The 18235-nt window shown below is 37.4% G+C and overlaps 2 protein-coding genes across 4 annotated transcripts in view; one reads left to right on the plus strand and one right to left on the minus strand.

The window, feature by feature from the left end:
- LOC122140127 (HHIP-like protein 1) overlaps positions 1-18235 on the minus strand; it is a 351574-nt gene that overhangs the window by 130743 nt on the left and 202596 nt on the right. The gene's annotated exons all lie outside the window — the stretch shown is intronic.
- LOC109108078 (B-cell lymphoma/leukemia 11B-like) overlaps positions 1-18235 on the plus strand; it is a 392484-nt gene that overhangs the window by 43047 nt on the left and 331202 nt on the right. The window contains exon 1 of one of the 3 annotated variants that reach the window (XM_042742044.1): positions 822-944. The exons of the other annotated variants lie outside the window; for them this stretch is intronic. Within the exon in view, the coding sequence (XP_042597978.1) occupies positions 923-944 (22 nt within the window). The 5' untranslated portion in view covers positions 822-922. Of the gene's footprint in view, positions 1-821; positions 945-18235 lie in introns of those variants that run through there. 3 annotated transcript variants of the gene reach the window in all.

Below are 18235 nucleotides of genomic sequence, written 5' to 3' on the forward strand. Positions count from 1 at the left end.
AGGTGAGGGCATGGGCCCTGAAAATGAAGAGGAGGAGGAAGAGGAAGAAGAGGAGGAACTAGAAAATGAAAGTAGGCCTGAGTCAAACTTCAGCATGGACTCGGAGTTCAGTCGGAATAGGGAAAATGGCTCAAAGCCACCTTCATCGATGAGAAGAACCTCTCCTTGGGGAAGATTGTGGGAAAACGTAGGGCTCAACTCCATACAGCAGTACAATAACTTAATAGTCGACAATCGGAAAAGGCTTCCATTCTCCAAAAGGATGTCAGAAGGGCAGAGGGATGCGGGTAACCATGATTCAGTAAGCAGGGGGAAATGGACCAAGTGGAGCGGGCAACTGTGAACGGAAGGAACTTGTGGCTCGGGCGACTCTTTCTCAGGCCTGTTTCCCCCGCAAGCCCACTCCCATCACCAGCCCCAGCCTCTCCAACTCCTCTAACAAGAGGATCAAAATCGAAAAGGATTTGGACATACCCCCAGCCCCCCTAATCCCATCTGAAAATGTCCTACTCCCAGTGGCTAGTGGGTTATGCAGCATCCCGCCACTTCATCAAAGATCCCTTCCTTGGCTTCACCGATTCCAGACAATCTCCATTCGCCACCTCCCTCAGAGCACTCTTCCGAGAACGGCAACGGCCTGCGATTCTCCACGCCGCCAGGGGACCTGCTGGACGGGGGCCTCTCCGGCCGCAGTGGTACCGCTAGCGGAGGCAGTACCCCACACTTGGGTGGGGGGCCAGGAACAAGGCCTTCCCAGCTCAAAAGAAAGCCGGAGGAGTGACACCTGTGAGTACTGTGGGAAGGTGTTTCAAGAACTGTAGCAATCTGACAGTGCACAGACGCAGCCACACAGGCGAGAGGCCCCTACAAGTGTGAGCTTTGCAACTACGCCTGCGCCCAGAGCAGCAAGCTCACCCGCCACATGAAGACACACGGCCAGCTCGGTAAGGAAGTGTAACCGCTGTGACATTTGCCAAATGCCCTTCAGCGTCTACAGCACGCTCGAGAAACACATGAAAAAGTGGCATGGGGAACATTTGATGACGAATGAGGTCAAAATTTGAACACAGCAGAGAGAGAGCGAAGCCAGATTTCTTATTTTGCCTCACAATTCCTTGATTATAAAAGGGGTAGCTGGATACTCTGTTTTTTTTTTTTTTTCTTTTTTTACATTTGTTTGTTTGTTTTTGGGTTTTTTTTTTTAGTTTTTTTTTTTCTCAATTAATGGTTTGAGTTAGTTTTGTTGTCCTAAGAAACCTGCCATCTGAGAATGATAAAGACATTAAAAAAAAAAAAAGGGAAAATTAAATTGGAGCCGCTATAAACCGCCTATCTATTAGTGATACATTGGACAATATTTTAAATGGAGCCTTTAACTGTGGCATAATTTCTGTATTTATGTGGATTTTTAAATATGTTTGGGCAAGTGCAGGTTCATTTTTTCGTTTCATCATTTTTTTATTTCATTATCTTATGATTTATTTCAAATGCTGACGATTTTGTTTAAACCCAAAAGACATCCTGAGATTTTTGTTTGTTTGTTTTTAGCAAAAACAGAGTATCGTTTGAGAGATCCATAGGCCGCTGCTTACGATGTAGATTATTTAGCTACACATGTAATTTCTTGAAGAGAAGCCGCATTCATCTTCACAAATTTTGAAGAAAAGCTGAATTGAGAAAGCTTTGTCCCTGTCTTTCTTTTTGTTTTCCTTTTTTGTTTATTATTCACACTTTACAAAATGAGCGGGGACAACATCCTTAGACCCTTGTAGCACGAACTGATTTTAAGCATGTCAATTTAATTGGGAATGGTAGCACTGAATATTAGTTTCTAACAGTAAAATCTAAAGAGAACTGTGGGGCTGAAGACCTCCGTCTACTCGAATCAAGGAGAGGGACTATAAAGACACGACAGAAGTGAAAGGCAGCTGCTTATCGTACCTAGTACCGACCCAGACACGCTAGTCATAGTATGGATTGTGTTATAGGTCCTCATTATATGTCATTTTAATCGCCAGCACCCTTTCATATACACTGTGCACTTAATCAAACCCATTTGATTTCTGCTGAACAGCACAATAGTAGTAGTAAAAGGAAGACGGCTTTAAAACAACTCAGGGTGAACTGCATAGCTACTTCTGCCAAGTCTGCATGATATCAGCCGTCTTCTCTTAAAAAAGCAGTCCAGTTCCTCGGATTCAGCTCATTCACAACCCTCGCGCCTCGTCTCCACACTTCATATTAAACTGCCAACCACCCCTAAATGTCATGAATCAACTCCATCTTTCCCATAAAAAGTGGCTTGTCATACTACAACATCGTTGTTAATTAAAGGGGACAGACGTCTAAGGCCAGAGGATGAAGCAGTTTTCATACACTAGGAGAGTGATTTAAACACACACACACACACACACACACACACACACACACACACACACACACACAAACACAGGAAGAGAAAGAGAGAGAAGGATCTTTACAGTCCAATTTAGGTTAGTAAACCTAAAAGCACATTAGTCAAAGCAAGGCAAGCACCACTGTGTTCTGCTTCCGTTGACTGACATTAAATCTAAACATTGTTATTTTTGTGTTCAGTTCTGTTGTTTTAATTTTTGGGTATTAGGTTCTGAGGTTCTAGACGGAGGTCACCACTTTAAACCAGATTAGATTAGAATGAAATTCAATTATACTTTTAGCATGTGTTGTCATCTAATTACAATGTCTGTTAAATCAACTTGAAAACAGCCCTATGCATTTTTTGCATTTTTGTACAATATATATATTTTATCAATCATTTTGGAGAAACAAATTTATACTGCCAGTTGAATCGGAGTTATAGTGGTATAAAACCTGTGTATGATATCGACTTATCTGGTTAATCTGGTCATGTCCCGTGTGTCAGAGCCATCAGCAGGTATGCAGATTAGTCAATTTGCACAGTAAAGAGTGGGTATGTCATACCTGTTGAGGCGTGTGCTAAAACAGTAAAGACAATTATTTTGTTCTTTCTTTCTTCTCATTCCGGACTTCCTGTGATGTGGTAGTTGAACGCATTCTCAGAAGTAGCAACACGCTTACAGAATGCACAGCTGAATTTTCCCTTTTCTTTTCTCTCTTCTCTCCAACTGATTTATTGGCAGTTAAACAGCCTTCTTTCGACAAGATGCCCTAACCAGCGCAAACGTTGAAGCGAGGGAATATCGTGGTTTTAAAAAAAGAGCAAAGCGAACTAATAAATAGAAAGAGAGAGAGAGAAAGAAAAGTAAACACGGTACGCAGCTCTTCGCAGTTGACCCGCACTTTATTATTTTGATTTACATTCGTTTGAAAACAATAAGCGAAAAAAACGGCTTCTGAGCAAGAAATTATGGTTAAAATACAATTTTATTGGGCCTTGCTGCCTAAGGGAGCATCTGAGATTTTGAAGTGCCATTTGTTGATAGCTTGGCGTTTCACAATGCTGGCACTATAAAAATTGAAATTAATTTATTTGGACTTTTTTTTGTACTGCCATTCAATTTGACATGCAGTGTGTGCCCTTGAATATTACTGATCTTACCCTATTTTATTGTCTTATAAGAACAATGCACACCGTTTGTTGAAGCAAGAATGAAGAAAAATACTAATCTTACTACTAATAATATTTGAGCCATGTGGTTTTAAAATCGTGCTTTCAGATGAATACTCAGATAAACAGATACGTAGTCCCTTAAAGAACTAAGTTTGAACTAAAATGTAAAGTTAGCCAGCACAATACTAATGCTTGTTGTCTGATAGTGTGTAATATAATGGTGTCCGAGGTACATATACGTTCACACAAACCACACACAAAAGACACATTATATATATATAAATAGATTAATATAATATGGATATGTAAATTTTTTCACTTCAGGACAAGACTTGCGTCCCTTGAAAATAATGGGATGATTCTTTTTTCTACAGCTAGTCAGAATAGCTGGACAAAATCAGGAACTACAGAAACGTAAAAAAAAAAAAGAAAAAAGAAAAAAAATAAGCAAAACGTAAAACTTTAGTGCACTCGTTCTTAAAATACGCTTACAGCATTGAAAACAAGTACAAGGTTAAAATGATATGTTTATGTGTGTTTTAAAACAAACAAGAGATTTTCTTTTTTTTTTGTTATCAAGTTTCCATAAAGTTACTTCTTCTCTGAATGCCATAGTGGCGCAGGTGTATATTGGTTTTTTTGGTGCTGTATTTTTAAGTATATATTCATATGACATTTCTCTTGAGTTTACTGTAAAAGTGAACACAGTATTTTAGATATTGGAGAATGCCTGGGCATTTTACAAAAAAAAACTATAAAAAGAAAAAAAAGAAAAAAAAAGTAGGAAATTAAAAAAAAAAAAAACATTCCCCACCAATTAGCCATTTTCTTTGTTTTTTCTTTTTCTTTCTTTCTTCGTCTTTCTCTTCTTCTTTTTTTTTTTAAAGAAGTTTCATTTTTACAGTCCAAGTTTTAAATTGTAGGTCTTTAAAAATGTTTTTGTCACTGTAACTGTAAAAAGCCCTTGAATTTTGTGTAACTTTTCTGCCTTGGTTGTAAGAAAATAAAGATTAAATTAATCAAAAAGAGAACTGCAAATGGGGGCCAAGCGACATTTACATCTGGAAAAGATGATCATAGGAAAAAATAACTGAGGTTTCCTGGCATGTATATCTTTGCTGATTTCGTCTTTGGGAATGGATTTCCTCGTAATGGCTGAAGTCGACTCTATGTGTAAGTACTATGATGTTGTTTATGTAGATGTATGTATAATATAGATATTATATATATATAGATAGAGTATATTATATATATAGATATAAATATATATATAATATTGATAGATAGCTATATATATATAATATATATATACACACTTTGGGCAGGATATACATTGTGAAGATTGAATTAAAAATGTACAGTTAAAGAAGAGGTTGTCTGACCTTTTACTGTAGCTACATATCGTAAAACAGTAAATGTTTTGTTTACTCTTATCTTGGTTGTAAATAATTTTGATATGCTTGCCCAGACTTTGTTTTGTTTCTCTCTCTCTCTTTCTTGATCTTTTTTTTTATATATATATATTTTTTTTTATTTGTGTGTTCTGGCAGCAGTGTGTTTTTTTTTTGTTTGTTTTTTTAAACAAAGCCCCCTTCTGTCCTCTGATTTTTGGGGTGTAATACCTCATGTCTGGGGCCTGTAAAGTTCAGGTTTTTTTAGCATGAGAAGAATAGAGCACAAATACAAGATGTTTTAGTTGTCCAAGTCATTATTGTGTCATCATTTTCTGATCAGGAAGTAAAGAAAAAGGTCTGGAAATTTTGGAAGGTCTTTTCTCTCTCTCTTTTCTCTCTCTGTCTGTCTCCTTCCCCTCTGCACGCACACATATACACACACACCCACAGGAAACAGGCTCGCTCATAATGTCTAAAATAATCGACACAGGGACTTTCAAATGTGTAGGTAACAGGATAGCCGAGCCAAACCTCGCTGTATATGATCTCTTCCAATTGTGTGCAATTCACATCAAAGCTTTTTGCCTTCAACCAAAGGCTACAATTAAAGTCATCAAGAGCTACTAAAACTGACCACACTCATACAGAACCACGAATCAATCAACCTGACCCACCATTTATACTTTCAAACCCCTTTCCCAGAGTGTATTAGCCCTCTGGTAATTCTGCATCTATAAAAAAAGATGTGGCACTTTGTGGAGGTCAGAGAGCTCTGTATGACTGTTTGTCCACTCATTTATACAGTATGTTCATCTCAAACTGACAGTTATGTTCACTTGTGTTATACTATAGTTGTTTTTGAAAGCCTGCCCTTCTGTGTGTATATTTTAGTCTTTTTTCCTCCGGTATTTCTTCCCCTAGCATTAGCAGCTGATACACCTTTGTTTGGACTGAGGCAACTTTGGTATGCAGGTCTTGAATAAAAAAAAAAAATTTGGTATGCCTCTTTATTTCTCGAGTCATCATAAAATTTGTATTTGTTATTGAGGTATAATAATGCTTTTTATATGTAACTGACATGAAAAAACAAGTGAAGCGGGCGGGGCCAGAAGAGGGGGAAATGCTTTGTGAGGTCACAAAAATATTCAACCGTATCACTGATTTATCTTCTGTTTGCTCTGATGTCATATAAACAGATCAAGCAAGACACCATGTTGTAACACTACTGCCTGAAAAATAATTGGCTTCAGGGCATGTTCTGTCGTTGTGTAAGGAAATCTTAAGGGAACGCAAGACTTTTTAGCTTAAACATATTTGTTTGTGTTTAAAATCCTAATGATGTGTTCTTAGTTGCAAACAATTTTCAGAGGCTGACAAGTTAGGACTGCTTTAGAATGAAAGAAAGAAACACAAAAGATGCAAGCACTCCGTTTGTCATTATGAGGCCATTTTTGTGGAGAGTGGCAGAGCTCCATGAGTCGGGAGGGATATGGAGCCCCCTCCTGGGACCTGTCGAGGGTGGGTAAGTTGACTGATGGCAGGCTCTGCAGGTGCCCCATCCGTCGTGGGCCCTGGGCGGTGAATTAGCGCTCATCCCGACTGCTACGTGCATCATTAAGCCTCCCATCTAACTCTCCGCGATTGTTAAATACCCAGCGTAATGCTCTCCTCGGCCAACCATCAAAACCTTGTGGCACATCCCGGAGATGTTTAAAACTGCTTTCACTTGCTTAAAAAAAAGGCTGGATTCGATTCCCCTGTGTAAGACTAAAAACATGAAAAGTATAAGAAGTACTTTCTGGGACTGGCCAAATAAAACACTTGCGATATAGCATGCACAGCCCTGGAGTTAGTACTGAGAGGTGTTACTTAGCACAAAAGCAAAACACTATTACATAAAAAATGACTAGCATTAACTTATATTATACTGTAACTCCTGAAAATAGCTCCAAAATTCCCAGGCAGGACCTCCAGAACTATATAAAGTACATGATGATGTGTAATGTGCCGCCCACATACTTTCTAGCCTTTGATTTAATCTGTGACTTTTTCTTTTTTAAACTCTCCAAAATAGAATTCCAAGGGCCACAATTAGCCCCTGCCACAGGCAGTAACAGAGGATGGACCAGGAGCAAGTTTTTAATTTGGCATCATTTCTCAAGTCGCAGCGCGGCATTTAAGCTTGTCCCCTGCCTGGCCTGCTCTTTGAAGTCTCCTGTAGCCGGGGATTATTCCCACTGAAAGAAAAAGAAGAAAATGGAATAAGTGAGGGTGGGGTGGAATAAAGTGGAGGTGAAAATGAAAGATAGAAGTGAAGGAGAAAAGTGGCAAAAAGAATTTTCCAAAATTAAAGTCCAGAAATTACGGAAATAAGTGGAAATAATTCTCATTAGCATCTAAAAACAATAAATACACCACCTATAGCCCCCTTTTTTTCAACACGATGAAACACTTCTGTGAAAAGTATAAGAAATGATACACATATGCTTTAATACTTGAGTTTGTGGTGCTCATATGGATGATTTCAGGGTTTGAATCTGATTTCTCATGATGTGTCCCAATCTCTATTCCTCTTCACCATAATTCCCTTTCTGTCTATATATACTGTCAGAAATAATAAAAATAATTATAAAAATAAAATTATCTTATGTGAGGATAGGGGAGTAATCAGTTTCTATTCCCTTCTTTTCATGTCCAAAAGTGTGTGTGTGTGTGTGTGTGTGTGTGTGTAGTAGCAAAGGGTCACATTTGCCTTTTTGGGGAGAAAATGCCAAATAAAAGAATTTTTGAATTTCAAACATATGTTAGTTATATAGTAAAATAAGACATAAATAAGAGCCTTTTTTTCTGAATTGTAGGAAAAGGAAAATTACATCAACTGTTTGAATGAAATGCCAAAGTCCTATTATAATCATCTTTATTAGAATATGTTTAAGGGGGAGTTGCGTTTGTATGCACACACATCCACCTTAATAAATTCATAGTGTATCAGATCCAGTCTCTGTGTGTGTGTGTTTGCAGGCCAAGGCTCACCTTCTCATTAACCTGTTCCCTGCTTATTTCCATTACATAAACAGCAGCAGGATTAAAGACACGCTTGGGTAATTCAGAAGGTATGGGAATTATTTCGGCTCAGTCTGACGGCGTGCACAGACCTCCCCTCCTCATTAAAAAGGCAACTTCAAGTGACTTAAGCCCACAGTCTTCGCTGCTGAGCCAGGGTGTTGACAGGTACGCTGAAGACTTAAGACTTCGGAAGATCAACATGGCTATTCTTTCCCACAAAATCCCCCACCGGGCTCCAAGTGACGGCCCGAGATTTTACTGTCGGATGGGAGGGGGCAGGAATCTCAATCTTTGAACCTTTTTCTCTCTCTCTATCTCTCTCCTCTCTCGCTCTCTTTTTGGACTTGTACCTGATCTAGGGAATAACACCAGAAAAAGAAGAGGAAAAGTAGAATGGTACTCTTAATTATTGTAACGGAGGAGTCTCTGTGGAAGATAGCCTCAATGAGGGGAGTCATGGCAAACTTCAGGGATTCCCTAGACTTTGTGTTGTAATTATTAAAATTATTATTCAACCAACATGTCCTTGTCCAATTGATTGGCATGGGCTGTTTCATGGCTGTTTCCAAAGCAGTCACTCTCTCCTCCTCTTCTCTCTGCTCTGACAGACAGATCATCATGACAAATGACAAGGAAACTAATCAAATATGCTTGAATCAATTTGAGGCTTAACAACTGCCAGCATTGTCAAGTTAGAATTGTACGGAATAGCAGCAGATGCATAAATATCGGCACTTGGCAAGAAAAACAGCACATTAAAGGTTTTACAATATACAGTATAACTGTACAAAGAAAATCAGTTTTCAATTTTTTTTTTTTTTTGGGTTGAAGGGGTTCATGAAAGAAACAGTACTACCTAGGAATGTACTGATGCCCATATAATAGTCCCAAAATAGATGAATTTATAAATATATAGATAACATAATTTCTGCATGACAAAACACACATGCCACACGCACAAACAGAAAAAAAAGATAAAATACAAAAACATCAGAGCCTCTGATGCAGCAATAAGCACATGTGCTCCAGAAATACTGGAAACATGGTGCCTCGGGTGGACGATTCAGGATCAAGTCCTAGCCTGTGACATGTTTGAACACTTAATTTCTTTCCCTATAATTTCCAGTCTTTTCCCATTATAGAACTGAATGAATGAATAAGCAGATGAGATACCTTGGAAACAAATGTAAACTATGAATGCACTGACTGCAAAATAGTCCAAACCGAAACCTATTTAAAAATCCTGTAGCAAAATGCAAGTAATAAAATAACTCGTATTAGCATTTAAGCAATGCATCCATAGTCCTGCATGGTAAAACACAGAAAGTCAGAGCTCTGATGCAGCTGATTAGCACACACATGTTCCAAGAAATGCTGAGACCTTGTGGCTCATGTGGGTGGATCTGGGTTCAAGTCGAACTTATGTTCTGATTACACTACTGTTTCTACTATATAGCTGTCTAGATAGAGAAATAAATAAAGAGAGAGAGAAAGATATATATATATATATATATAGCAATATATATATATATATATATATGAGGATAGAGAGGAGAGAGAGAGAGTCACAGAAGGGAGGAGGAAAAACGAGGGGGTGAGAGAGAGAGAGAGAGAGAGAGAGAGAGAGAAATGTGCTGGTAGCATCATATAGGACACACAAACTTCAATGAAGATCAATGGTTCTGGCTCAGCCATCAAACTTTTCCTTCTAATCAAAGTCAAAGAAAAACACTCATGTCTAGATGTGGATTGAGAAGGTCAAACTAGAGAGAAAAAAAAGCACAAAAAGCATGAAAAAAAAAAGGACCAAGGACATTGATACATAGACATTGTTACTTTAGAAGATTACTTTAACAGTAAATCAAATGTCACATTTCTGTTTTTTTCCCCCTATACTTTTTGCCTTTCCTTAAGTGACAACAGGGTGAATACTTAAAAAGGCTGCTCCACAAGAACTGAAGGCTCTGGCGAGGAGTGCGTGGTGTATCTTTTGATATTCAGATTTGCCTGCCTACACAGAGCATTATGACACATTTGGATGATCGCATTGTGGGATTAGGGGCTGCCTTGTCATTTTTCAAAACAACAATATGCGATTTAGGGGATGCTATTTCTCACACTGCGGCTCGCATTATCGCCAGCCCAAAGATTTTACATAAATCTTCTGTCTTAAGATGAAAGAAAGGGTTTGAGACAATGAAGTTAAGCTGCAGAAATGGGAAGGAAGGTGTGTGAAGGTGTATGGTGTGGAGGGGGGAGGGGAGATGTTGCAAGTAGGAGAGGGAAAATACATATTTTCTTTCTAATTCATCCACTGCACTGTTGATACAAAGATAACATAATGCCTCTTTCTTATGCGCTCATCATAAAAAAAATAAGCTTTGGAAAAATAAACATTAGCTAACACACAAGACACAGAACAGAAGCAAGAAAGTGTTACTCATTTCATAGCTGCTTAACTGAATTCGTCTTTCAGCAATCGGCGGCGTTCCTTAATCCATATTGCCTGTAGCAGCGTCATTTCCAAAAGAAAAGGCAGCCTAGATTGTTGCACCACCCCTCCAGGATTGGTTTCATTTCCTTGGATTGTGATTGGTTTACATACATGAGCAAAAAGATTGGAATCACCCAGTTTTTTCCTCTAAGGTTACTGTCTAATGCAGATTTCAAGAGTGGAGTGAATCTACATGGCCATAATTTTTCTTGCTAAAATTTTTGTTTCCTGCACATACCTGGGTCCACTTCCCTGTTAGAAAACAAAAGCTGATAAGCCAAAGATGAATTTTCACTTAAAATCTTGCCCTGGCACCACAACATCCTGATGGGTTATGACTCCCAATCTGAAATGAAAGCTGAGAAATTATTGTACTTTCTGGAATATGCACAAAAGTGAGGAATTTTTGTTCTCATTTAAATAATAAAATTTGTACAAATAATAATATATAATTTATCTATTAATATAGAATGTATAATAATAGCCGCACATATTATTAAATTAATAAATTAATATTAATACTAAATAAAGAATGATGCATTTCTTAGCTTCCTATTATAATAATATGAAAAATAAAAAATATAACTTTTTACAAAATATAAATAAAATATATAAATAAAACAACTGTATTATACTTTTATTAATTGATTTTTGAAGGTTTTACGGTTAAAATCCACAGATTTATATACTATATACTATACTATACTATATATATACGCCTTATACATATATATATATATATATATATATATATATATATATATATATATATATATATAATAATTATATTATGCAATACTTTTGCTTTAAAATAGTGCAGATAAAGAGACACTTTTCACAACTCACACCCAGACCAAGATATTGCAAGGTGGTTTTTATTGGAATCTATTTTCCATATAGGGAGCAATTTACAACACCAGGGCTGGGCAGGATCCATATGTCCGACATATGATTGGATGCTTCCCTGCTGCTAAGAGCAAGTCTGCCACAGATCTTGCCATGGCAACACTTTGTGATTATAATTCACAGAAGGTCAATTTTTATTGCTTTTCCCTGCCCTGCAGCAGACAACTGGTCTGTCCCTCAGTTCATAGTAATAAACTAAATAAATGACAGTGGAGGACAGATGGCCCCACCTGACTAGTGAAAAAGTATTTTACATCTGTGGATACTCACAATCAGCTCGCTCTATATCACTCAGCACTGACAGTCTCGACCCCCTCAATTAAATTCTTTTTTTTTTTTTTTTTTTCCCCCCCCCTTTCCCCCCTTCTTTCCGTTTTTGTTGTGGTTTGGGGTTGTGTTGGCGTGCGCAAGGATTGTTTGTTCATTGTTGTTTGTGATCGGTTCCGCGGTTCTGGACTCCTAAGAAACTACAATTGTAATCTGGGCTATGTTTTATTTATGGACCTTACGAGAGCAGATCGGCTGTTTTAACAAACAAGATGATTGCTTCATGGGCCACTCACTCGTCCTGAGGTAATTAAGGACAAAGTAGCTCCCTTGGCCAGGAGGCGGATCCATACCACCAGCTATTATTTCCCTTAAAAAAAATGTGTGAGCAAGAGAAAGAAAGAGAGAGAGAGAGAGAGAGAGAGAGAAACCACGTGTGACTAAAAGAGAGGGGCTGTACTTAGAGTGCGTGAAAGAAAGAGGCATTTGATTCAAAGGGTCTTTTGTCATGTTTTATCTGTGCTTAATCCTGCTAGCCGTCCTTTGTGCTATCAATGAGGCTAAGGGCATATAAAGCCACAAGCCCTAGCCTTCGGTGACAGTGGGGATGCAAAAGTCTGAGACCTTGCTGAAAATCTAGGATATAAAATCTAGGTTAAACCTGAAAATAAACAGACAGATGAGAGGTATATTTGAAAAAATTGTAAACTACAAAGTAATGAATTTTATATGATAGTGTAAGTAAACTTTGGATAAAAGTGTCTGCTAAATGAATAAATGTAAAATGTAATAAGACACTTAAAGATTTGTGTACTGTTTGTACATCACTCTTTTAAAAATAGGCAAATTTTGGACAGACGGTCACATGTTCTTACTTCCACTAAAGAAGCACAAGATGCTCTTTGGATCATCTCAAATCATGCTGGAGAACATGGCTCAGACTTTTAATACAAATTAAGTGCATTGTTTCACTGCCCTCACTTACCTTTTTGCCGTTTCATACACCTATGAATGACTATATATTTTCCCCTTTGTAGGAGGCAAAAAGCAAAGTTTTGTTGTTGTTAATGCTTCCTTTGATCCAATAAGAGTGGAAGTAGAGATGAACAAGCTTCAAAAATTCTGAAGAAAGAAATTATATAAAAGTTTTCCATACAATTTATGCTCTATGTTTCAAGTTCATGTGAAAAGCATGACTAAAAGAGTGAGAGAGGAGTGGCAGAAGTATGGTGTATAAAAAATTATGTGCATGCCATCTAAATGTATAACACACAAAAGCAAGGAGGAGAGAGAGATTTTTTGGCTGAATTGCGTGCTTTAAAATGGAGTGGTTTGTGGAAACAGGGACCTGGGCTTTAGCCGCAGCTTGTCCAGGGCGCAATGAATGGGGCTATCTGTTTTATTTGTAGGCCTCATCCCTCCTGTATGTTTATTTGTAAACTAGGCAGGACAATATGAAAAGCTCTGTGCTGTACAAAGACCCGAGACTGCCAGCTGGCTGACTGGGGTATTCATTGCCTTCCCTCAACCCCTTTCATTCACAATGGCAATAACCCTCAACAGACGCCTGAATGCACTAAACCAAAGACACATGCAACGCACTTACATACACACACTACACAACCTTTCATAATAGCCACGGAGAACATCTTAAGAGATTGCAGAGTCCTGCTTGTATTCCACTTACTTGAACGCACACACTCACATTAAGGAGCCTTGGGCCCTTGCCTACTGTATGAAGCCGTCAACTTGCGATGGCAAGAATGAGGAAGACTGTTTTTACCAAGTGTGTGTGAGTGCACATCGACATAAGATTTACAAACCTGCCCCCAAACCCCAGTGAGAAAACAAATTGGTCCTCTTTTCCTGTTCCACAATCAATTGATGTTCTATTAAGACCACAGATGAGCCCTGATTGGCCTGTCTTGCGAGAACATACATGGCCAAAATGGCGATGCCTATTAATTTTCTGTCTGCTCTATATGATCTTTAGCCCTTGGCTTGGTAGTGAGGAGTAAAACAGCACTTTTGACATCCATAAGGGATGTTTCAGAAACCCTCAACCTTCAGCTCAGACTCTTGGAGAGCTTAAGAAAGTGGTTGACCTTATATTGATACAAAAGAAAAAGTCTGTCAATAGGAGCATGCTGAGAAAAATAGTACAAAGCCTCTCGAGCAATAACATATATAAGACTGGCGTCTCTCTGTGGTGAGAGGGTGTGAGTTCTTATAAGATTCATGCACAGTTTGAGATGGCTATTTCTGAATTATCTCTGCTTCGAGCATTGACATCTATGTGTCACACACTTGGCTTTCTGTTGTGGAATGGGTGTGAATAGAAGCAACGTAACCTCTCTTCTATCATTCCCTGAACCACTCCTGGAAAAAACATCTCATGCATCTTCAGTGCATTGCTGCTGAAAGGTGTTTTATAAGGCACGGGTATGATATATTGCACATGGAGGCATTGATTTAAGAACCTGCTCACCTCTTATAAACCTCTAACCTTGAGTTTTTTTAAAGAAACTGAACAAAACCTACAATATCAGGTCCTGGTTGATACAACAGCTTGCTATACACAGTACAACATGTTTTGAGGGCTTCTTATAGAGAAACAAGCGATTTTTCATTCATTGTTTTGACCTCACACTCTCATCCCAATTAGATTATCTTACAGTGTGGCACAGCCACATTGCTCGGAGTTCGAGCAGAGCCAATTCCGTCCCCTGAGCAGCATAGCACGCACAATAACGCCTTTTGTTCTGAATAGACGGGTGATGACTTCTTGACTGAAACCAAATATCGTTATGGATACCATTCTCAATGCAATAAAAACCTCACTCTGAATCTGTGTGTGGCATGGTTGTGATATATGCTCACTTTTTGTGTTTCCTCAGACAGCAGACTGATGTCCACATACATGGCATGTAATTCCATGTTCTGTTGTTCCTGCAGCTTGTTCTGATTAGTTCAGCTTTAATTTGTGGATGATTTATTGTTTGAAAACAAATTATAAATCCATAAAAAAAAAACACTTAGAAAAGTGCTTTCATGCAATACTAAAATAAATTAAGCTTTTTAAAAAAGTAAGTAAATAGTCCAGTAAATTTTATAAAAATTACTAAATTAAATTATAATTATTAAAATCATTTTAAGCTCAGCTGAACAAATAACATATGCAACAATTCCCATGTAAAAGCAGATTCCCTTTACCTTTATCCGCCACACTTCAAGAATGTTGAATAACAAAATATGTGTTGTCTAAATTGTAAGAACAAAACAAACAACATAAAACTGCATGTTTTTGATCTCAATATTTGGTACATAAAACCCAATAACGGTAACAATCAATGGCTGAGTTTTGTTGACAAATGAATTATTCTGAGCTGAAAATTGAACTCCATGTATCCACAAAAACAAGTTACCAAACTTGACAACAACCTCAGCAAAAGCAACAGAGAAAATAACACTGGAAAACTGTAATTAATTATTCGTGTGTCCCAGTGCATACTGGGAACACCTACACTATAAAAGTTAGAGAATTTTATACCATTGAAAAGTAGCTCAAGTTTACATTGAATTAACAAAATCAGAACTTGAGATCACTATAATATATACAAACCCCAAGTAAAGCTTAAAGTTAGCATTTTAGAGCTTTAAATTCTACCAAACACAACTGAGTATAAGAATTATATATATATATATATATATATATATCTATATTATATATATATATATATTTATATATATATATATATATATATATATATACTAAACTTTTGACTGCAGCATTTTCTAGTTTTCAGCTGCTTTGCATGGGATTAGTCTAGGAGAGGAAATGTTGAAGTAGTCAGGTGTTATTTTAAATGTTATTTTAGACCTGTTAGTGTTTAATGTTCTGCTATGTTAAAGATTTAGACAAGTTTCTTTTGGATCATTTTTTGTGGTTACCATTGCTGCTGAGGCGGAGCTTGTTAGCTTAAATTATTGGTAGCTACATTATGGAAAACCTGTTTTGTATGTGGTGCTTTATTTCAGTAAGCGTTATTTATTTAAATATAATTGTTTTTCTTTTTTTTTTTTGTAGCATTTAATTGTGTGATAAAGTTTTCCTAAATTTCAGGATGTTCATGGAACAAATCACAAAAATAAATAAATAAAAAGACATACATTGTTTTATGTATAATTTCACCATCTCATACCAATTATTATGATTATTATAATATAGGAGTACCTGAGGAAAATGACAGCTCTCTTCTCTGTGTGGTGTAATGATGGTATCAAATTTTTTTTTTTAGTCTTTTCTCTCCGTTTCTCAAGGGAAAAAGTAGCATTTCATAATAGGTCAACCGTTTTGAGAATTTGCCTAGGGGTAAAATTATATAGCTTTTTATAGGATTCCAGATTGGGTATCATATATTATACCACGTTTGACACCTATATAGATTTGCCATAGGTATAAAAAAAAATATATATCTAGTATATATATTACTCATATATATATAGATATATATAAAAAAAATATATAAAAAATATAAAATATATAGATTTACTCTTAGTCATTATCATGTCTCTGCATTAATGTTTAAATTGCTTGCACAAATATTACACCTCAATTATCCTCTCTACACCTTAGGGGAGTCACACAATGCTCAGACTTTAGGAGGAGAAATGCTCAGGATCCTATCAATTGAACCTAACATGATTACGATGATGAGCCGGAGAGCCTGAGAAAGTGTTTTCTTTTGACTCAGCTTCACTTCAAGAGTCTGTTACAGGTGAAGTCCTGCACATATAAAAACAACCGTAATCCTGCTCCACACTACAGCAGGCAGTCCTTGCTACATTTTCTAAATGCCAATTTGTGTCTAAGATGAGGCATAGACTGTCCTAAGTGAGCTGTACAAGTCAAGGACAGGACATTTCCCTTAGTAGAGACTTCGGTGGCTCACATGGGCGAAGTGCAATGGGCTGACCTAAATGAGGAAGGCCTCTGTAAAACCAGGGACCCTGTTAAACAGGGTATTTCTTTCGGCTTGTGGATCCAGAGCCTAGATCTTTAAAAGCTGTTTGTGTGCATTTTGTGTGAGCTTCTTCCTCTGTATTTTTTTGTATGTATCTGTTTTTTTTTTTTCCCTGTTGAACATGGACCAGGGCCATTTTGGCTCTGGCTATGTTCTCAATATCGAGTTACTAAACACTGTTTTTTTGTGGCCAAGTTCCCTGACCCAGTCTGTGATCAAAGGTCCACGAATGAGAGAGATCTGGCAGTAGAAGCTAAAGAGCTGTGATTACACCAAGCGCTCGTCCAAAACAGTGAGGGAGGAGGGGAGCAAATGGACCAAGAGAATGAGAGAAATGAAATCCAGAGTACAGTTAAAGGCTGGCTAACTTCATGGAAACTGCTGCTGAAGTGTACATCTCACAAAAAGGAAAAAAAGAGAGAAAAAACTATATATACATAAAAATAAAGGAGATTTTAATTGTAATACAAATAAATGTCCACAATGCAGACATTCTTTAATTGTTAAATTCTCTTTATGCAAAGTGCAAAATGCAATTTCTATTTCTATTCTTTTTTTTTTTTGTGATGGAAACAGACCTGCAAACAAGGCAGGATGAGCTTTGGGAAACCATATGAGCCAGATTCAGAAACTCATGTTACTTTAAATAAGAACCACATGCAAGTATACATGTGCCAACTGCTATTTATTTTTTTTTTTTTTTTTTTTTTTTTTTTATACAGAAAATGTAAACCATTGATTTGCTCCGTCACCTATGGCTTTTTTTGCTGAAAGCATTTTCTATGAAACATTTGGGATCCATTATTTCCCTCCCTTCCGACATACAGGATTCATAATTTCTTCTACTCAATTTTCTTCCCTGCTGACCTCAAGGTCAAGTGGCAAATGAGCCACTTTCCACTTGGTTGCCAGTTCTTCACCTTTTAGGCACCGTCAAGAACAGCTAAGAGTCTCAGGGATGAGACAGTGAGGGGTTAATAGAGAAGCCACTCTGTGTCTGAACTGCCCTGACCTGTTTCCCATGGTTTTACATACTTTCTCAATAGCTGCCTGCTAGCCCTCCAAGCCAGAGAAGGAGGTGAAACCCTAGATCCAGCCCTCCTCCTGTTTGGAACCGAAAAAAGAGGAGCACTTTTTTCTCCTAAATATTACAGTGCTTTCTATGGAGGGGAGATGAGACGAAAGCTCTATTCCAAAACCTATAGGGAGCTGCCTTACTGTCTACATAGGCATCCTAAATTTCATAAGTGAATAATTTGGAACACTCTACATAGGCCAATACACATCCTCATGTAAATATCGTTTCATATGGCTCGATTTCCAATTCATTAAAGTCATGATGAAATGAAATGTGAAGAAGAGACCGATCTTTTTCTTCTGTATTGTGACGTTCATCCAGTGTAACAAATTATTGAAAAGAAATGCAGGCCTGGGACTTGGTTCTGAAAAAAAAAAAAAAGAAATGTAAAATGGATGAATCTTCACAATAAGTTCTTTAACATGAATTTAGAAA

The sequence above is a fragment of the Cyprinus carpio genome, chromosome B17, assembly GCF_018340385.1.
Source record: "Cyprinus carpio isolate SPL01 chromosome B17, ASM1834038v1, whole genome shotgun sequence".
NCBI lineage: Eukaryota > Metazoa > Chordata > Actinopteri > Cypriniformes > Cyprinidae > Cyprinus > Cyprinus carpio.